Raw genomic sequence first — 23,282 nt, 5'->3', positions numbered from 1 at the left:
GACTACCTGTCCAGCTCAACGCCAACATTTAAGTTATGACTTAAAGTAGTTGTTTTCCAGACACTTACACACGAATACCTCCTTTTATGGTCAGGATGGGCTCGCCTGACCGAGCGCACACACACAGACAGGAGGTAAGAATATAAGACTGGTGGTTTGGCTTCTCCAGTCTAGGAGTCCTCCATATTTGATCCTGAACTCCTCCCAGAAACTGCAGTCCTGTGTAATGACGCTCGCTTATAATAAAGCAACTTTTGGTTCAGTAAAGCGTCTCCGACGTCTCTTTTGATCCAGCCACTCTGCCGTGACATCCTTCGGTCTGGACGAGGATGACAAGACCATAAATACACTTCAATTACAAAGAGGTATGTCGATGCGAACACCTACATGCCATTACTGCTATCATGAAAGAAGCTGCAAAACAACAACAAAAACAAGGTTTTGTCTGAGGAGACAACAAAAAAGAAAAAGGGATTATGAGGAACATTACTCCTTGAAATTCTGTAAAAATGTTGATTTTTTTTCAAATTTCACATCAAGATGATGGCTATAAGTGAATTATATTGTGAAGTGAATTATATTTATATAGCGCTTTTCTCAAGTGACTCAAAGCGCTTTACATAGCGAAACCCAATATCTAAGTTACATTTTTAAACCAGTGTGGGTGGCACTTGGAGCAGGTGGGTAAAGTGTCTTGCCCAAGGACACAACAGCAGTGACTAGGATAGCGGAAGCGGGGATTGAACCTGCAACCCTGAAGTTGCTGGCACGGCCCCTCTACCAACCGAGCTATACCGCCCCACTAAACATAAACTATATATACCGTATTTTTCGGAGTGTAAGTCGCACCGGAGTATAAGTCGCACCTGCCGAAAATGCATAATAAAGAAGGAAATATACATACATACATATACATACAAAACCCAGGTTCCCCGGTATAAAATTCTAACATATATATATATATATATATACCGTATTTTTCGGACTATAAGTCGCTCCGGAGTATACGTCGCATCGGCCGAAAATGCACAATAAAGAAGAAAAAAAACATATATACGTCGCATTGGAGTATAAGTCGCATTTTTTGGGGAAATTTATTTGACAAAACTCAACACCAAGAATAGACATTTGAAAGGCAATTTAAAATAAATAAGGAATAGTGAACAACAGGCTGAATAAGTGTACGTTATATGAGGCATAAATAACCAACTGAGAACGTGCCTGGTATGTTAACGTAACATATTATGATAAGAGTCATTCAAATAACTATAACATATAGAACATGCTATACGTTTACCAAACAATCTGTCACTCCTAATCGTTAAATCCCATGAAATCTTATACGTCTAGTCTCTTACGTGAATGAGCTAAATAATATTATTTGATATTTTATGGTAATGTGTTAATAATTTCACGCATAAGTCGCTCCTGAGTATAAGTCGCACCCCCGGCCAAACTATGACAAAAACTGCGACTTATAGTCCGAAAAATACGGTATAACTTATAAACTATTAACAAGGTTAAAATGTGGTTCATGCACGTTACAGTTTGGCACAAGACATTAAAACAACGTTGAGAACTTGTTGAGTTAGGTCCTGACATTGAGCAACTCAAACATAACGTTGGAACAACATGCTTTTTGACGACGTTTAATCAATGTTCGATTCTGACGTTGATTAGACCATTGAAATTTGGTAATTTCCCAACCAATATTCTACAACACAAATAAGACATTGAAACAACATGCTTTTTGACAACTAAATTCAATGCCAGGTTGTGATGTTGACTTGAGCATTGAAATTTGGTCATTTCCCAACCAACAACATGGATCCGTTGGACATCTCAATTTACAAATACAACTGTTTTGCAACGTTGTTTAGAAGTCAGTTTTAAAAGGACATGTATGTATAATCAACGTTGTTGTCATGGCCCGGGCGCACTGCAGTGCGCATTCATCTGTGGGCTACGCTGCGCGCGCCACTCCAACTGCAATCAGCACTCAATTGGTCAGCACTCAACACACCTGCCGCTGATGAGCTCCCTTGGCTTCTCAAGCCAGTTCCAACCTGCGTTCTGGGCCAGAACGTAGCGACCTGTTCCAGTACAGTAAGCCGAATATCTCTAGCTTTATGCACACTCTCGCTCTCTGTGTTTCTCCCCCTCCGTGTTCATTTGTCTCGTGTCCCTTGTCGTCTTCCAGCAGCATTCCTCCGTTCCCACGTCACGAGCTGTGTGTCTCGTCTCCCCGTATTCCCTCTGGTTCCCTGGCTGCCCCTTGGATCTCAACCTCCCGCCTGGACACAGACTCTGACGACTTGCCCCTGCCCTTGACCTCACGCCTGCCCCCTTGGACTTCCGCACCTTGCTGAACAATTACGGTAACACTCAACATTTAATTCCTACACATAGTCGCACGCATACACATTTTGGATTAGTTTTCACACTCCGTACTATTATATATATTTTAATAAATAGAGCTTACTACATCCCTGCATTCTGTGCCGTCTTCTTCTCCCTGTACCGTAACAGTTGTATTATCAAAGTCTCCTGCCTGCTGGGTGATTTGTTGAAGCACAAACAACCACATTAACCCGAAGGCAACAGTTTTTTCCTTTTTTTACCCCAGTCCGAAAAAGATGTATCGTCCTATATTCGGAGTCTAAAGATTTTGAAAAGTTTGCACACCAGTGACTTGAAATGGTTTACAACACGGATGTACAGTATATGATGTAGTCGTAAAAAACACTTTTTCAGAATTGGGTCTTGCAAAAGAAAGGTTGTTTTATATTTGGGGTTCAATGTGGTAATTGATAGCCTTTTACGTGTTACCCCCGGTCTGGCGTCTTATCGCAACACCGCAGTATTCTTATGTCCCGAGTTGACCATAAAGATTGTGTCAAAAAGCTGGTACACCAAACGCCTGATGAATGGTTATGGTACCAGTGTTCTGCCCCTTTCATTCTTATTCCAAGGTTTTATTCGGAGTAAAAAATACAGCTTTTGAATGAAATGAAATCATCAGAACCCAGATGTGCTGGCACAGTTCTTCATTGGAGGGCTATAAAAGCCCCCTCGCTCTCTTTTAGGATGGATTTCACCAGTCATCCTCTCGTGGCAACAATTAGGCAATGTGCATGCATCAGCATCTAAATAATTACATATTGAGTTATTCCTCAAAAGCTCATAAACGTATTGACTGCTTGCATATTTCGGGAAATGTGCAGAAAATGCATGTCCCCCTTTAGATCACTGGCGCAGAACGTGTCACTTAATTTGTGTGGTTTTCTCGTGATTACAGGGTGCAGCGTTGGCAGGGAAACACGCCGGTGTGTGGCGAGGTGCTACCTCGCTCCGAAAAAAGACGAGAACAAGCAACCTCGGAGAGGTGGAAAATACTTTCCACTTAAGCGGGTAATCAACAATTTATTGTGGAGCGAGTCTGACAAATTGAAAGCCACGATAAGAGTGCCTAAAACCAAAGACACTATTAACATGCCAAAGTAGTGGGCAGGTGTGTTATTATCATTGCAGCCTCTCCTGTCTTTGCCGAGCTATTGAGCATATTATGGACCTACATGTATATACACCACCCACTGCTACCAAATTTTAAGTAATGTTTAGTTTGACGGTAGTCTAAAAGGGGAAAAAAAAGACTTTATTTTACGTGTGGCTCTCATTGGACTGATATCAAAACCAATGCAAATCTGCAATGTAAAAAACAATAGACAAAAAGCTTTATTATTTCACTTCATGCCTTGACAATTGGGGATGGGTAACAAATGCCAAAGTCGTTCGCTGCTGCCGGGTACTGATTCAAGTAAAATCAAACGGTGCCATATTTCAATACTTTTGTTGCAGGTGACGTCCTGTCCGGTTGCAGACTCACAACGGCTTAAGCACTTGGCCAGCACACAAGCAGTCAGAGCAGACTCAGCAGGTCTGCTTCTAGGTAATTTTACACTTTTCCAGGCCACCGGAGCAAAAGGAAGGTGCTGTAAAGTACAGTAAAGCTCTAAATTTCAAAATGCGCTAGCTTGATGCTGGATTAGCCATAGATATGCTACTGATTAGCAATTTGACATGGCGATTTCAACACCTCTAATTTTGGAAATTAAAACAACTGAGAGGCATGTCACATGTGACAGTTTGACCCCACACTGTCACTGTTTGACCTTTGGACTTCCTCACAAACCGTGCACATTTGTTGGGAAGCTCAACATGGACACAAACATTCAATCTTGTTAGCCAGTGAAAAGCATGTGCTCAACAAATAAATTGTTACCTGTCACTCACCATGGCTCTGAACAGGTGACTAAAAGAGTCAGGGTGGGGTTGAGGGCTTTATATAGGTGACCACACCTGCAGTCACTAATTAGGCCAAATTTGGGTCGAACCATGATCTTCAAAAGCTGGGTGTTACAGAAGGACACTGGACATTTAAAAGTTGTGTTGTCTAAGCCTGAATATACTGTGTACAAAAATGACTGCTCTACACATGCAAAAGTACTATGTGAATACTTTTAGACATGTGATGGTTATTTATGGTGTAATTTACAAAATAACTGTTTTCTTAATTCCCCCTGTCAAATTGGTCCCAGCTAGTGGGCGGGGCTAAGGGCTATTTAAGTTGGAAAATGCCGTTTTTCTGACAGTCTGCTGTCGGTCACTGCCAGAGGAGGATCTCTGTCCTGAGCAGGAGTTTCGGTCTCCATGCATCAAACATCTACTGAGGTGATTATTTTGATGATGAGATTATGTTGTGTTGTAACCGGTTAAATGAGTTTTGTTGAATGCTAATTGATTTTGCTAAATCTGTTTTGATTATTTAATTCTTTACTTTGACATATTTGATTATTGACCTTTGATTGTGAATATATGTATTTTCATATAATGGATAATTTACATTTTGATTATTTGATTATTTTTAAAATGCTTATTTTGATGAATTATATAGGCCTATTATTATTATTATTATTATTATACGCATGCAACTTCGAAATGTATTTAGAAAATAAATGTACTATATATAATATACGATACTAATATTGCCTCTATTACCATTACAGATTGTGGGTGCTTTGTTTTTTCTGTCGTTGTTCACTTTTTGGGATTTCAATAAATGTTTGTAAACTGTTACCAACTGCGTGCCTTGCCATCCTTGATTTGAAAGTCTGGTTTGCAAAGGTTACATTACCTTCAACCGAGCCGGGGTGTGACATCACAATAAAATAGCTGGTGGATAGTAAATACAATACTTACAGTACAAACACTTTTTAGGGCTTAACCAAAGAAAATACTGGTACATTAAACATACTAGCAAAGACTTCGAAAAACCCTCCATCAACATTTTATATACACGCTGATAGTATATATACATATATTATATGTATATATATATATATATCTATTTATACATATATATATATATATACACACACACACACATATATATATATATATATATATATATATACACACACACATATACATATATATATATATATATATATCCATCCATCCATTTTCTACCGCTTATTCCCTTTTGGGGTCGCGGGGGGCGCTGGAGCCTATCTCAGCTACAATCGGGCGGAAGGCGGGGTACACCCTGGACAAGTCGCCACCTCATCGCAGGGCCAACCCAGATAGACAGACAACATTCACACTCACATCCACACACTAGGGCCAATTTTAGTGTTTCCAATCAACCTATCCCCAGGTGCATGTCTTTGGAGGTGGGAGGAAGCCGGAGTATGACTTCTGACAACTACTTCCGGATACACAATGGATTAGCCATAGATATGCTACTGACTAGCATTAGCAATTTGGCACGGCGATTTCAACACCTCTACTTTTGGAAATTAAAACAACAGAGGCATGTCACAATAAAACAGCTGGTGTATAGTAAATACAATACTAACAGTACAAGCACTTTTTTAGGGCTTAACCTAAGAAAATACTGGTACATTCAACATATTAGCAAAGACTACTTCCTGGCTAAGGCAACACATCATAGCCTATATACTACTGCCATCTAACAACTTAAGTCTTCTATATAGTACAGTACAGTCATTGTAAATGAGACACATAAGTGTAAGAAAACAAGATAATAACTGGACAGCACAGCTAAGTGCTACATGTTATATAAAAAGTGAGATTTTTTAGAAATATAAATAAAATGTATTAACACACTTGAACACACACAAAAGTAACACAAAATAGTGTTCTCGAATACTGTTTTCTCCAGGTACTGGAATTCCGTACCGTATCCGTTCATTTATTTCCCTTTCCATAGCAACGCACGTATGACCTCTGACAACCACTACTTCCAGATACAAACAACAAAGACTATTTTTTTTTGGACAAATGAGGATTCAGAACATTATCTTTTCTAATCTGAATTTATGGAGGATGAACTGCTGCTTCGACGGAAGCCAACAGAGTGGGGTGAAAGTAAATCGAAGCTGCAAAATGTTGAACTTGAAGCCAAGCTATTTCGACACAAATGGAGTGCTTACCCATAATTAACCGGAAACAAACTTCCCCGGCCAGCTGGACCAAACAGACAACTGTCCATCGAGTGAGTCACACTTTTTATTGATCATAGTACACGCAGCACATCGAGATTGTTTATACTACTGCACTGCATATATATGTATATATATATATATATATATATATATATATATATATATATATATATATATATATATATATATAACATTAATATACAACATATATTTCTATATATAATATTTCCATCCATCCATCCATCCATCTTCTTCCGCTTATCCGAGGTCAGGTCGCGGGGGCAGCAGCCTAAGCAAGGAAGCCCAGACTTCCCTCTCCCCAGCCACTTCGTCCAGCTCTTCCTGTGGGACCCCGAGGCGTTCCCAGGCCAGCCGGGAGATATAGTCTTCCCAACGTGTCCTGGGTCTTCCCCGCGGCCTCCTACCGGTCGGACGTGCCCTAATCACCTCCCTAGGGAGGCGTTCGGGTGGCATCCTGACCAGATGCCCGAACCACCTCATCTGGCTCCTCTCGATGTGGAGAAGCAGCGGCTTTACTTTGAGCTCCCCCCGGATGGCAGAGCTTCTCACCCTATCTCTAAGGGAGAGCCCCGCCACCCGGCGGAGGAAATTTCATTTTCATTTTCATTTCGGCCGCTTGTACCCGTGATCTATATAATATTTGTATATATTAAATATATATATATTTATATATATATGTATATATATATATAAATAGCATTAATATATAACATATATTTTTATATATAATATTTGTATATATATATATATATATATATATATATATATATATATATAAATAGCATTAATATATAACATATATTTGTATATATAATATTTGTATATATATATATATATATATATATATATATGTATGTGTATATATATATATATATACACACATATATGTTATTTACATATATATGTATATATTTATAATTTATAGATATAATGTGATTTTTTTAACATGTTAAAGGTGTTTAATAAAAATACAAGCATGTTTAACACATGTATCATGCTATAATTGTATGCATGTTCGAAATAATCTCAAACCATAACATATAGATTCCTTTCTTTAATGAAGACAAGAAAATTAGTTGGTGTATTACCTGATGACTGATGACTGGCATTGTTTGGAACCCGACAGGATTCACAGTAGTGCTGATAGCGTCCACATTTTCAAATTTACTTTATGGAGGTGAACAAAAGTCCCTGTTTCTGTCCAATACCACATGAAAGAGGTTGGTTTTTGCCATCTTATTTGTCCAGTTTCCATACTCATATACTTAACAATAAATACATGGACGGCAAACTCCGTAGCTTGTAGTTTGTGTGCGCTAGCTTTCTGAGACTCTTATTTTGTTAGCGCAGGCAGGATGGAGCAGCACTTTTATTGTGCTGTCGGTCTTTAGCCTTTTGACGGCATCTACGGCGCGAGAGTCCATCCATCCATCAATTTTCTACCGCTTATTCCCTTCGGGGTAGCGGGGGGCGCTGGAGCCTATCAAATCAAATCAAATCAACTTTATTTATAAATCTCAGCTACAATCGGGCGGAAGGCGGGGTACACCCTGGACAAGTCGCCAGCTCATCGCAGGGCCAACACAGATAGACTGTTAAATAAAAAAAGTGTTTTTCGCCTTCCGGTCAGTCGTTTTTTTTTTCTTTATACTGAGCAACAGATCCTCAGGTCCCGCGAGTGTCAATCAAGTGACGTCATAGTGAAGATTGATGATCGCTAACTTTAAGGTCTATTTTTTTTCATGCCTGGCTGGTGGTGATTTTCATGTTTTTCAGTCAGTACAAATTGGTGTCGTATCGCAGTATTGTGCATTACAAGCGCCATCGTAGAAGGTAGCTTATCTCTTGCCGTAGCTGGCTTTTACGGCTCATACCGAAGCACGCTAATGTGTTAGTACGCAAGAAAAATAGTTCCTCTGTGTTCGCTCTTAAAATAACAATGTCGCTACAGTTTGGTTATTATACAGGTTACGGCAATGTTTTTTTAACCACTGTGCCGTGAGATACAGTCTTGTGTGCCCGTGGGAGATTATGCAGTTTCACCTATTTGGGTTAAAAATATTTTTTGCAAACCAGTAATTATAATCTGCCAATAATGTGTTGTTGTTGAGTGTCTGTGCTGTCTAGAGCTCGGCAGAGTAACCGTGTTATACCATACCATATCAGTAGGTGGAAGCCGGTAGCTGATTGCTTTGTAGATGTCGGGAACGACGACGAAAGTCTGACGTGATCACAATATGCAGACGACAGCGGGAGGCAGCGTGCAGTTAAAAGGTGTCTAATGCTTAAACCAAAATTAAACAAAAGGTGAATGCCCCTAAGAAAAGACATTGAAGCTTAGGGATGGCTATGTAGAACGAAACCCTAAGTGAACTGGCTAGAAAGTAAACAAAAACAGAATGCTGGACGACAGCAAAAACTTACAGAGTGTGGAGCAGAGACGGCGTCCACAAAGTACATCCGTGCATGACATGACATTAATGTCCACACAAAAAAAGATAGCTTAACTTAAATATTTGTGATCGCTAAAACAAAGCAGGTGCGGGGAATAGCGCTCAAAGGAAGACATGAAACTGCACCAAAATAGGAGCGCAAGACAAGAACTAAAACACTACACACGGGAAAACAGCAAACAACTCAAAATAAGTCAGGGCGTGACAGTACCCCTACTTTGAGACAAGAACTATAGTGATGCATGGTTGTTTATGGTTTAAATTCATATCCAACAATTGCGACAACAACTTTTTATTGTCTACTGAGTTTCATTTTTTAATGATTTCTGCTGGTGGTGTGCCTCCGCATTTTTTGAGCTAAAATGAGTTTGACACCCCTGGCATATACTGTAGCTAGTAGAGCAAACATAACAGTCACCTAGGGCGAACATTGAATGATTAGGATTGGCCCCTGTGTGTGAGCTCAGCGCTCCTAACAACGGGAACGTAAACAAAGGAGGGAGGAAGTGCTGGCAACATAAATACATACTAAATAATCAAAACCAAATAAGACATGACCTGAAATGACAGGTCATGACACTTTTGGGATATCTGTAATACATGTATGCGAGTATTTTTTTTTTTTTTTTTTTAAGCATTCCAAATACAACACATAGGGGGCGCCACAAATGTCAGTTAAGGCAGGAGTCCCCAAGCTTTTTTGCACCAGGGACCGGTTTAATGTAGGCATTATTTTCACGGACCGGCCTTCCACTTGTGGCAGATAAATATAGCAAATCAGTGCATGAAAAAACTCTGTCCTTCTCCCTTTGCAAAATAACTCTCCACAGACTTTAGTTTTTTACTCATTTTTGCTAGTAGTAGGCTTTTTTGGGGGGTTTTAGTATCTGCTGGGTTATAGGAAAAGAGCATGGATATATAACAAAGCTAGAAATACTTGCCATTAGTTCCAATAGATTTCTGTGGATTTCTATTTCCATTCTAAAAGTGATGTTGTGGAGGGGGGCGTGGCCTGCGGGCCTGCCACGGAACGGGGTGTGCCAGGACCAGCCTCGAAGACAGAAATAGGTGCGTAGATGGCCCAGGTGGGCCTCGTTATCTAATCACCCGTCCCCCTCCACAGATGTGTTCATATTTTGTGCAATATTTCATACGTAGATACACTAATGTTAGCTTTTTTGGTTTGATATTCCATTCGTAAACACGTCTGTTATTGCTAACTACTTGTGTAATAGGACTATGTGCAATAATAGCAGCACTTTAACTTACTAGGCCCAAGGAGATGTGTATTTTCTTCCTTCAGCACAATTATTATATGCAACAATTTAACACTTCTCCATCTTTCTATGCACTTTAACTACTATGGTCACTTTGTTCCTGATCTGCCCTGATCTTAGATCATCCACCTGCCGCGGACTGCGGATGGAACCTAGCTTTTGGCTACGATTTGGCACCTTTACATTTTATGTGTTTGTTAATGTGCATTGTCCCATGTAACAAAGATGTAACAAAGATGTAACAAGTATAGCAAATGGCGACTTCCTATCAGGAGTTTTATAAGACATCTATGAACAAGCTTAATGGTATGTCTGGCGAAAGTTAATTAGCAGAAAATGCGGTCGGTTAGAAATTATTTAATGTCCCAATGTGTTGGGGACGGCGCGGTTGGGAGAGTGCCCGTGCCAGCAACTTGAGGGTTCCTGGTTCGATCCCCAGCTTCTACCAACCTAGTCACGTCCATTGTGTCCTTGAGCAAGACACTTCACCCTTGCCCCTGAATGGTCGTGGTTAGGGCCTTGCATGGCAGCTCCCGCCATCAGTGTGTGAATGTGTGTGTGAATGGGTGAATGTGGAAATAGTGTCAAAGCGCTTTGAGTACCTTGAAGGTAGAAAAGCGCTATACAAGTATAACCCATTTACCATTTACCATAGTCTCTGTGCAGCCCGGTAGCAAACGCGTCACGGACCGGTGTCGGTCCCCGGACCGGTAGTTGGGGACCACTGAGTTAAGGTGATGTGAAAAAAATTAAGATATAAAGATGTAACATAGAAGTTGCACAAAAACCTACCTAGTAAGTGAGATAACCAAACAATCATGAAAGGAAAACAAATGTCTACAGGAAGTTGTACTAAATGAGCATTTTATATGTTCAGCCAGCCAACAAATCATCTCCTTGGTCTGCGTGATGCAACAAGCAATGTTTACAGCCACTGATGAAAGCTCCCTGCACAAATTCTGCACTTTTCCAGGAAACATTTGAGTAGGCGCGGCATTAATAATCCATGGGATCCATGTTCATGCGTAAATGCGGCGCCCTGGCCCCGTCCGTATAAGTGCGAGTCCTCAGTTGGCCACTGTGTGTTTTGTTTTTTTTCCTTTCTTTGAGACCTTTCATGGGAGCTACGCTGTGATTGATGACAGAAAGGCTGGATGGGGAGATAACAGTCCTGCTGCAGCCTGGAGGAAGAGAGCCTGATAGAAGCTCAAGAGCCGGCGAGAACGAGGACTACGGTGGGTAATAGAACAGTCAGTATATTTTTATGGTGTGAGACAAAATTTAGAGGGGTAGGAAAGTAAGTCGGTAAACGAGGAGGAACATGCGGGATCTTGTCTTTCTACAAAACACACAAACAGATAATTGAATTTGTAACAGAATCAACACCACTTATGAAATGTGAAGAGCTGTGATATTGTTGGCTGTGGTTTGCAGGTAAATTGTTTACTAATGTTTGCTGAGGTGTGAGCTATAACAGGTTAAAAGCATAAAATAACCCACCCCGATACTAAAGATGCTTGGATGGTTGCACAAACCACGCACATGCCGGTAAGAGACCCTAACACAACTACAAACCCCGTTTCCATATGAGTTGGGAAATTGTGTTAGATGTAAATATAAACGGAATACAATTATTTGCAAATCCTTTTCAACCCATATTCAGTTGAATGCACTACAAAGACAACATATTTGATGTTCAAACTCATAAACTTTATTTTTTTTTTACAAATAATAATTAACTTAGAATTTAATGGCTGCCACACGTGCCAAATTACTTGGGAAAGGGCATGTTCACCACTGTGTTACATGGCCTTTCCTTTTAACAACACTCAGTAAACGTTTGGGAACTGAGGAGACACATTTTTTATTTTTTCTTCTCAGGTGGAATTCTTTCCCATTCTTGCTTGATGTACAGCTTAAGTTGTTCAACAGTCCGGGGGTCTCCGTTGTGGTATTTTAGGCTTCATAATGCGCCACACATTTTCAATGGGAGACAGGTCTGGATTATAGGGAGGCCAGTCTTTTACTATGAAGCCACGTTGATGTAACATGTGGCTTGGCATTGTCTTGCTGAAATAAGCAGGGGCGTCCATAGTAACGTTGCTTGGATGGCAACATATGTTGCTCCAAAACCTGTATGTACCTTTCAGCATTAATGGCGCCTTCACAGATGTGTAAGTTACCCATGTCTTGGGCACTAATACACCCCCATACCATCACAGATGCTGGCTTTTCAACTTTGCTCCTATAACAATCCGGATGGTTCTTTTCCTCTTTGGTCCGGAGGACACGACGTCCACAGTTTCCAAAAACAATTTGAAATGTGGACTCGTCAGACCACAGAATACTTTTCCACTTTGTATCAGTCCATCTTAGATGAGCTCAGGCCCAGCGAAGCCGACAGCGTTTCTGGGTGTTGTTGATAAACGGTTTTCGCCTTGCATAGGAGAGTTAACTTGAACTTACAGATGTAGCGACCAACTGTAGTTACTGACAGTGGGTATCAGAAGTGTTCCTGAGCCCATGTGGTGAAATCCTTTACACACTGATGTCGCTTGTTGATGCAGTACAGCCTGAGGGATCGAAGGTCACGGGCTTAGCTGCTTACGTGCAGTGATTTCTCCAGATTCTCTGAACCCTTTGATGATATTACGGACCGTAGATGGTGAAATCCCTAAATTCCTTGCAATAGCTGGTTGAGAAAGGTTTTTCTTAAACTGTTCAACAATTTGCTCATGCATTTGATGACCCTCGCCCCATCCTTGTTTGTGAATGACTGAGCATTTCATGGAATCTACTTTTATACCTAATCATGGCACCCAGCTGTTCCCAATTTGCCTGTTCACCTGTGGAATGTTCCAAATAAGTGTTTGATGAGCATTCCTCAACTTTATCAGTATTTATTGCCACCTTTCCCAACTTCTTTGTCACGTGTTGCTGGCATCAAATTCTAAAGTTAATGATTATTTGCAAAAAAAAAAAAATGTTTATCAGTTTGAACATCAAATATGTTGTCTTTGTAGCATATTCAACTGAATATGGGTTGAAAATGATTCGCAAATCTTTGTATTCCGTTTAAATTTACATCTAACACAATTTCCCAACTCATATGGAAACGGGATTTGTAAGTGCCTATATTAGCTATATTAGCCTACTATCAAAGGCTGACACAAATCTTCGTTGACAGAAATGTTGTATTTACATTTTTATTCTACACATTTTTGCAACATTGGAAATCATTAGTAAAATGGAGGCTTCTCATAGGATAAAATAACTTCTGGAAAATACTGGCTCAGAATTGCCAAAGGAAACGGCAGGCTGTCTTCTTCTAATGGATTTATTACAATATTTGCAAGCTGGGTAACGTTTGCTGTGGTCTGGAACAACATGGCACACAACCAACCACAGCCAATATAACATACAGATAATGTGTCATGAGACATGCAAATATAAATTAAATACACAGAGGACATAAGTCAAGGAAATTAAATGAGCTCGAATTTACCTACAAACGAGGCATAATGATGCAATATGTACATACAGCTAGCTTAAAAATAGCATGTTAGCATCGATTAGCTTGCAGTCATGGCTTGACTAAATATGCCTAAAAAGCACTGCAGCAAATCAATAAAATCGACAAAGCTCACCTTTTGTGCATTCATGCACAGCATACAACGCTCGATGGACAAAATGAGACAAAGAAAGAGTGGCATAAAACACGTCTTTCTGTGGCAGCGTCGGAGAAAGTTGTACATGTAAACAAACTAGGATGAGTTCACGGATCGCTGAAATTAGTAGGACACAACAGTGCTTGCCAAATACTCTCATCAGTGAAGTATGTTTTATATAAACAGTGGGATTTCTAACAATTAAAAAGATGTGTGTCATGTTTGTCCTCCGACAGAATCCATAGTAAAAAAATATATATATTTGTTCACCTTTTTCCATTTTCACACATCTTTGAAACAGCTCCAGGGAGCCACTAGGGCTGCGCTAAAGAGAACCGCGGGTTGCTGACCCCCGCATTAATTGCATTTACACCTGCTCAGTGGCCTAGTGGTTAGAGTGTCCGCCCTGAGATCGGTAGGTTGTGAGTTCAAATCCCGGCCGAGTCATACCGAAGACTATAAAAATGGCACTCAGCATCAAGTGTAGGAATTGGGGGTTAAATCGCCCAGGGGGTAATCAAGGGTGATGGGTCAAATGCAGAGAATAATATCGCCACACCTAGTGTGTGTGTGTGACAATCATCGGTACTTTAACTTTTTTAACTTAATTGAATGTGCCGGTATTTTTTTTGCTGCTGCGCCCTACAAAGTATTTATGCTGCAAGTATTGTATTTATTACACACCAGCTGTTTAATTGTAGAGTGTATCTTAGCTGTAAGTTTCGGAGGTGTTTAAATCGCCATGTGTAATTGCTAATGCTAATCTCTAGCATGTCTATGGCAAATCCAATGTGAATTATCATCGAGCTCCCTAGTGTGTGAATGTGAGTGTGAATGTTGTCTGTCTATCTGTGTTGGCCCAGCGACTTGTCCAGGGTGTACCCCGCCTTCCGCCCGATTGTAGCTGAGATAGGCTCCAGCGCCCCCCGCGACTCCGAAGGGAATAAGCGGTAGAAAATGGATAGATGGATACAGCGCATTGTGAAAAGCGGGGCCTTATGTGCGACAAAGAGATGGCACATTAGTTGGTACCCGGTTGTACTATTGGACTTTGGTGGGTATACCTGTAAATGTATTCAAATTGGTCACTCAGATCTCCAGAGCAAATGGCCCAGGCTGATTGGGAGATGTTGTCATGGTGTGTTGAAAACAACTCTTTCATCACATGATCTGGCTGGAGGTGACAGTGTGAATGGTAGCGGTTTCGTTCCAAACAAACCTAAAGAAGTTCCATTGAAGTATATTGCATGTTTACATCCAATATATCTGAAAAGGAGTAGAAAGGGCAAAGCTCTGTTTTTTGCAGGACCTCCACGTGAAATAGGCTATAAAGTGTGCATGTACTGCCTGGTGGGTGGTGTGTGTGTGTGTGTGTGTAATATAAATATAACAGCGTAAAGGAGGTAGCACAACTTCATCATTTCAGACCCATATTTTTCTTTTCTTTTTTTCGGAGGCAAACATGACTGGGCTAATATTGCTTTATTTGAGCAGGAGGTGCACTGCCGACAGTCAGGAGTGATGTGAGCAGAAAAACCCGGAAAGCGGGGCCTGGCCGGCAGCGTTTGGTATCTAATCAATCGGCCGTGGGAGGACAGCAACACAACAACATGCGCTCAGACGAGAACACACACCCACTGTAATCACCCACGGACGCACTCCCTCCCGCACCATCTCATATCATCTGGCAGATACTCACAAAGCCCACGCCTGCATCAATCACTTGTGCCTTTTTTCCACTTGTCACACTCAAATATAAACAAAGTGTCACACACACTCGCACACACACTGTACTGTACACACCACATTCAGCCTATTCCAATTCTACTATACGTGCCTCTGAGGTGTGGTTTTTTTGTTTGTTTTTTTGCCTCAAATTACTACGGCGGATACAAAACTCAGCCAATTTGAAGGCATCAGTCGGCTTGACAACACAACAACATCGAGGAGAACAAGGAGGTCTTGTATTGACCTTTCAAAGGAGACACAATTTATCCAAGCCGAGACTGAGGGTAGGCCACGGAAGCTAATGTTGAGGGCTGCTGCTATCGACTATTCTAGTAATGGAGTATTTTGTTTGATTAATCGAGTAATAATAATACAGTATTCTCCGGACCATAGGGCGCACCAGATTATAAGGCGCACTGCCGATGAACGGTCTATTTTTTAAATCTTTTTTCATATATAAGGCGCACCGGATTATAGGGCGCATTAAAGGAGTCATATTATTATCATTTGTTTGTAAATAGAAATCACTTCATTGTGGTCTACATAACATGTAATGGTGGCTCTATGGTCAAAATGATGCCTAGATTATGTTTTACAGATCATCTTCAAGTCTCTTCCGGTCTTATTTATGTCTGCCGCAGCGTCTTCTCCCCGTCATCTTTGTTGTAGCGGTGTAGCGTGCAAGGACGAGAGTGGAAGAAGTGTCAAAAGATGGAGCTAACTGTTTTAATGACATTCAGACTTTACTTAAATCAGTAACGGAGCAGCATATCCTCATCGGAAACAACCACACAGGTAATGTGTCCCATGAAAAACCGTCCGACCGGAACTGTCTAATAACTAAAGTTCCTTGGGTGAATTATGTAAACTCACTACACCGGTATGTTTTATTGCTTTCATGGCGAGTTTACTGACGGATATAAGTAAGAACTTTACACTACTTTAAATTAGAAATGGCAACAGCGGAGGATGTATGTCCCATAACAAAAAGATAGAGGAAAAAGAAGAAGCTTATCGACTTCCGAACTTCTACAGATCCCAAATACAGATCAGCAGGTACCAGAATGTAAGAAAAGTTGCTTTTGCATAATACTGCTAAACAAAACGCCAGATACTATTTCTTACCTTATACACACACCATAATAATACTCGTATGTTTAATGCGCCGACAATTATTCAAGCAGTGCAGCTTCATAGCTTACCAAAGTCGTACTAAAACATTTTGATAGATTTTTGAGTGCCATGTGTAATGTCCTATATTTTCAATGGAACATATAAAATGTTGGTGTTGTTTACTTGATACATATTGCAATCATAGTGCTGTTTACACTTATCTCTTATGTTTGACTGTCATCTACTGGTCACACTTATCATTACACCATGTACCAAATAAAATAGCTTCGAGGTGAGTAAGCTCAACCCAACTTTTTCCTTACATTAGGCGCAACGGGTTATAAGGCGCACTGTCGAGTTTTGAGGAAAAAAAAGGATTTTGCGCCTTATAGTCCGGAAAATACGGTAATACATTAATTTTGTAAGGCGCCTTTCAAGGCACTCAAGGTCGCTGTACATCTCATAAAATCATAAAAACAGCATAACAAATTTAAATATAGGCAAAGCAACAATTAAAAATAAACAGAGTAATCGGATAAAAATCACTTTACATCTTGAAAACATATTTTGGGGAAAAAAAGATAATACAGACAATGATTGTTCTGCTAAAAGCTTATTATCAACATTGAATTTTCAGTTTTAATATGTGTGCATAAATTTAAAAAAAAACAAAAAAACGTCGCCACATAGATTACGACTCCCACACACCATCATGTGTGCTCTATTTCAACGGCCATGTGGAAACTGTAAGCGTATATAAAATGACACTGGAGATTAAATAAAATATATGTAAAGATATAACTGCCATTATAACTCTGCCATTTTCAAGTATGTTTTTTTTTTTGAGTGGTCAGCTTGAAGCGTCCCTCTGTCTCTGACTCTCTCGCCGTCATGTGATATGAGTGTATGGCTGCTATGATTTTGCATACTAATTTTGATGATCCGCCTTATCTTGCCTCTGATTGGCCAGTACGTAATGTTTCACCTTAACCTTCGCCAACTGTGACTCATCATACGAACACCAACCAATCATCATGGATTTTCTCCATCTGTATGGATGTTCTCATTCATTAGGTCATTGTATTTCCTCCATATTTCTTCTTGGCCTGGATTCACAGTCCATTTTCTCTCTTCATAGCTCGTAGCTTTAATGTAAGCTACCTAGCTACTTGGGTCTAAACATAATAAAGCTACAGAAAAAAACGACTATTTAAAAAACCAGTTAAGCTATGTAGCTTAGCTACATGTAGCTTGTTACTGCCCATCATTGAGAGCAGGTACAAATGTATTTAATGACAAAAACAAAAGTGTGGACCACAGGCGGGACGGAAATATCTTGCAGGTACAGGTGACACAACACATGAAATGCACTATGAGGTACAAAAGCCAATCAATGGTCCAGTCCTGTCCAGAGGACAGAGCTTTAAAGCATCCTGATTGGCAACCAGGAAAGGGTGTGTCCTGATTGCCAATCAGGTACAGGTGAGGGAGGTGAAACATATGGGGGTAAACAGGAAAGAGAAGCGCACTCATGTGATTGCAGTGAATTTTATTTTTTTGGTGTGAAATACCAGTGTTAAGATAGTGTTTTTTTGTTTTCTTCTTTTCCATACCTAGTGCAATTGTTAGTGCACAATATCTAATATTTATAATTTTTTTTTTATTCTTTCATTACATTTTACTTTTTTATTGTATGTAAAAACCTGCTCTGCAACCATATAGCTTCCCCACTGTGGGATGAATAAAAGTCTGTTTATCTATTTATCTATCTAACAAAATAAGAGGGTCAAACAAGAAATGACTCGAGTCCAGACCTGTCATGTGGGGTCACGACAGCCCAGAGCTAAAGCTACAGGGTAGGGTTGTACGGTATACCGGTACTGGTATAGCATCGCGGTAGTAATGAATCAAAAACGGTACTATATTCTGTTTGTAAAGTACCGGCACGTCATGACATTGCTGGTTTTGCGAACAGAGGAGCATGTTTGGCAGCGCACAATCACGGAGTACTTACATTACAAGCAGACAATGTGTGTAGACAGAAAAGGGAGAATGGATGCATTTCGGCCTGAAAACTAAAGATAACGTTGAAGTTAAAACACTTAAACGCCCTCAGGACGAACGTCCATTTGCAGTCGGCAGTGCTTTAGCTACTTCTAAATCACTAATCTTCACGTCCATGGCGACGAATAAAGTACGTTTCTTACAAGTATCATCCCTGCAGGACGAGTAATAGTGTAGTGTATCCTCACTACACACTGTAGGAGGATACAATGGCTAACCGCTAACAGCAAGCTAGCACCCTGAATGTAAACAACACTTGACATCCACTGCAATGATACAAAGTACTATAGCGTATCTAGTCGATACTACTATGATTACATCGATATTTTTTATCGTCACTAAATCTTTTTTCCTTTTTTTAAAATGTATATTATGTTTATAAACTCAGGAAATATGTCCCTGGACACATGAGGACTTTGAATATGACCAATGTATGATCCTGTAACCTACATTTGTGGTATCATCCAAAACGAATGTAAAGTATCCAAACAAAAGAAAAATAAGCGATTACCGTATTTTCGGACTATATGTAGCAGTTTTTTTCATAGTTTGGCCGGGCTCCAGTGCGATTATATATGTGTGTGTGTGTGTGTTTGTGTGTGTGTGTATGTATGTATATATATATATATATATATATATATATATATATATATATACAGTTGTTTTCATAGTTTGGCCGGGGGTGCGACTTATGTGTGAAATTATTAACACATTACCGTAAAATATCAAATAATATTATTTAGCTCATTCACGTAAGATACTAGACGTATAAGATTCATGGGATTTAGCAATTAGGAGTGACAGATTGTTTGGTAAACGTATAGCATGTTCTATATGTTATAGTTATTTGAATGACTCTTACCATAATATGTTACGTTAACATACAAGGCACGTTCTCAGTTGGTTATTTATGCCTCATATAACGTACACTTATCAAGCCTGTTGTTCACTATTCTTTATTTATTTTAAATTGCCTTTCAAATGTCTATTCTTGGTGTTGGGTTTTATCAAATACATTTCCCCAAAAAATGCGACCAGTGCGACTTATATATGTTTTGTTCCTTCTTTATAATGCATTTTCGGCCGGTGCGACTTATACTCCGGTGCGACTTATACTCCGACAAAATATGGTATTACATTTTAACAGAAGTGTCGATAGAACATGTTCAAAGAGAAAGTAACCAGATATTAACAGTGCATGAACAACTGGATAAATAATACATTTGTACAGCTTGTCCCTCAAAATTTGGACAAAATAGAATGACAAATGACACAATATGTTACTGCATACGTCAGCAGACAAATTAGGAGTCTTTGTTTGTTTACTTATTACTGAAAGACAAGTTGTCTCGTATGTTCACTATTTTATTTAAGGACAAACTTGCAATAAGAAACATGTGTTTGATGTACCGTAATATTTTTTGTTAAAATAAAGCCAATAATACTATTTTTTTGTGGTGCCCCTTATTAAGAAAAGTAAAGAAAAGTATGGAAATACATTTTGGTACCAGTACCGGTACTAAAATATTGGTATCAGGACAACACTACTACAGGGTAAGCCTTTATTCTTGTCAGTTGTACCCAGGTAACAGTTGTTTATGTCACTTATCAGCGGACGGATCAGGCAAAAGCAGTAGTACCTGGTATTGCCAATGAAAAAGCATGAAAAGTGAGTTGGCAAGGGAAAAATAGGTCTACATGCAGTATTTATCGGTAATGGTTTGGGTCATTTTGAACATTACATTTCATATTTGCACAATTCAACATCAATTGGGAAAAAAAAGTAGCTGGCTACTCGGGTGCAGAAGGCATTATGGTGCATCGACAGCAACCTTGGCGAGTTGTATTTATAGGCTGACAATAAGCCCTCTGTGATATGGATGTTGCTGCATCTTCCCGTGACCTTGGTTTTGAATGGGATTGTGCTGTTTGCATTGGTGACTGCCACTAATGACGGAGGTGCCTCAGCGGGGGGGGCACTTGTTGGAAGGATGGGATGCCCCGCTCTGTAAATCTAATTCTGACGGATCCAACCTGGCTCACTCCTTGCAACCAGGTGTCACCTTATATTTATTTCTCCTGACCTCTCGCTTTGCTATTTACTTCATATATAGCGCCCAGGACCCTCCGGCCATTGTCAGTTAGTGTTCACCTCCCATGTCTGGATAAAAGAAAGGATTTAGACCAGGTTTACTGTCAACCCCTCCTCGTTCTTCATTTTTATGGTGACCTGGTCACTCTTCACAAATGGCTTCCTCCGTTACAGCGAGTCCTTCACAGTCGATGCTGTACTGTAGCTCATTTTGACCTATGGAAACTCTAAAATCAAACACCCTTGAAGTTGTGAAATCCTGAAGTCAACCAAAGCCTCAGGATTTACACAAAACCTTTGGATGTTTACATGTAGCAATAATGTCAAAAAGAGCACGTGTGATGATAATCTTTGAACTGCAAATTGAACTTATTATTGCTGTTGTTTTTTATGTTTTTTAATTAATCAATCCAACAAAATAAATCGGGCTGCAACCAACAACTAATTTGATAATCGATTAATCTGTCGATTATTACTTCGATTAATCGATTAAAAATCGGATAAAAGAGACAAACTACATTTCTATCCTTTCCAGTATGTTATTGAAAAAAAACAGCATACTGGCACCATACTTATTTTTATTATTGTTTCTCAGCTGTTTGTAAATGTTGCAGTTTATAAATAAAGGTTTATAAAAATAAAAAAAATAAAAAAGTAGCCTCTGCGCATGCGCATAGGAAAAGATCCAACAAATCGATGACTAAATTAATCGCCAACTATTTTTTATAATCATTTAGTTGTTGCAGCCCTAAAAATAATACACAAAAATACCATAATAGTACAATGCCAATTCCAAAACCAAACCCACATTCACAATAGCAATCAACAGAGCAATTGAGAGGACACATTAACATGACACAAAACAATCCAAAAGCAGTCAAACAAAAATGAATAATATCAACAACAGTATAAATATTAATAAGAATTCCAACATAGCAGTGATTAGAAATCCCTCATTGACGTTATCATCGCAGCCATTTATGAAAAAATTAAAACATTTAAAAAATGAACAATAGAGTCACAGTGGCTCATAAGATTGACAACACATTGTGTCCAATATTTTCCACACATATAAAAAAGGTCATAATTTAGGTTCATTTAATAGTTAAAACAAATGTAAATAATGGATTCCATATTCCAATATACGACTTATTATTATCTAAACTACTGATATAATTTCTATAGCTTGTGTATACCAGTCAGTATGAGTTGGATTATCAACATCTATCCATTTTTTTTTTAGTATTACAATTTTTGTTATGATGCATATTGAAAGAAATGCATTTTTACTCTTTGATGACACGTTACTAAATTGACGCAGATCACTAAGAATATAAGTTATTGTGACCTTTCAATTATTTAATACTGTACTGACCCAAAAACTGTACCTTGAAAAACTCATATTGCGAAACATTGCATTGGATGGAAATCAATTACTCCATGCTGGACACCCCCATAACCTCACCATTTTAACATGGAACATGCCTTTTGAAAATACAAACTATAACAGCGGGGAGGGTATTCATATATACATATATATATTCGTCACGGTTTACCTGACCAGAGGTGGGTAGAGTAGCCAGAAATTGTACTCAAGTAAGAGTTCTGTTACTTTAGAGATTTATTACTCAAGTAAAAGTAAGGAGTAGTCACCCAAATATTTACTTAAGTAAAAGTAAAAAGTATGTTGTGAAAAAACTACTCAAGTACTGAGTAACTGATGAGTAACGTACACACAGAGTTAAGAGGGGATGAGTATATTTACAGCTAGAATTCACCAAGTCAAGTATTTCATATATATATATATATATATATACACATATATATACATATATATATATATATATATATATATATATATATATATATATATATATATATATATATATATATATATATATATACATATATATACAAACCCCGTTTCCATATGAGTTGGGAAATTGTGTTAGATGTAAAAATAAATAGAATACAATGATTTGCAAATCATTTTCAACCCATATTCAGTTGAATATGCTACAAAGACAACATATTTGATGTTCAAACTGATAAACATTTATTTTTTGCAAATAATCATTAACTTTAGAATTTGATGCCAGCAACAGGTGACAAAGAAGTTGGGAAAGGTGGCAATAAATACTGATAAAGTTGAGGAATGCTCATCAAACATTTATTTGGAACATCCCACAGGTGAACAGGCACATTGGGAACCGGTGGGTGCCTTGATTGGGTATAAAAGTAGATTCCCTGAAATGCTCAGTCATTCACAAACAAGGATGGGGCGAGGGTCACCACTTTGTCAGCAAATGCGTGAGCAAATTGTTGAACGGTTTAAGAAA

At 39.1% G+C, this 23,282-nt stretch overlaps 1 protein-coding gene across 3 annotated transcripts in view; it reads right to left on the bottom strand.

Moving 5' to 3' along the window:
* The window catches only part of insyn1 (inhibitory synaptic factor 1), a 233,732-nt gene that overhangs the window by 77,175 nt on the left and 133,275 nt on the right, over positions 1-23,282 (bottom strand). Inside the window, exon 1 of one of the 3 annotated variants that reach the window (XM_072913380.1) lies at positions 4,294-4,300. The exons of the other annotated variants lie outside the window; for them this stretch is intronic. Within the exon in view, the coding sequence (XP_072769481.1) occupies positions 4,294-4,296 (3 nt within the window). The 5' untranslated portion in view covers positions 4,297-4,300. Of the gene's footprint in view, positions 1-4,293; positions 4,301-23,282 lie in introns of those variants that run through there. 3 annotated transcript variants of the gene reach the window in all.

The sequence above is a fragment of the Nerophis lumbriciformis genome, linkage group LG06, assembly GCF_033978685.3.
Source record: "Nerophis lumbriciformis linkage group LG06, RoL_Nlum_v2.1, whole genome shotgun sequence".
Classification (NCBI taxonomy): Eukaryota; Metazoa; Chordata; class Actinopteri; order Syngnathiformes; family Syngnathidae; genus Nerophis; species Nerophis lumbriciformis.
Note: the sequence above shows the minus strand (reverse complement) of the source record. Positions and strands in the feature narration are given on the sequence as shown.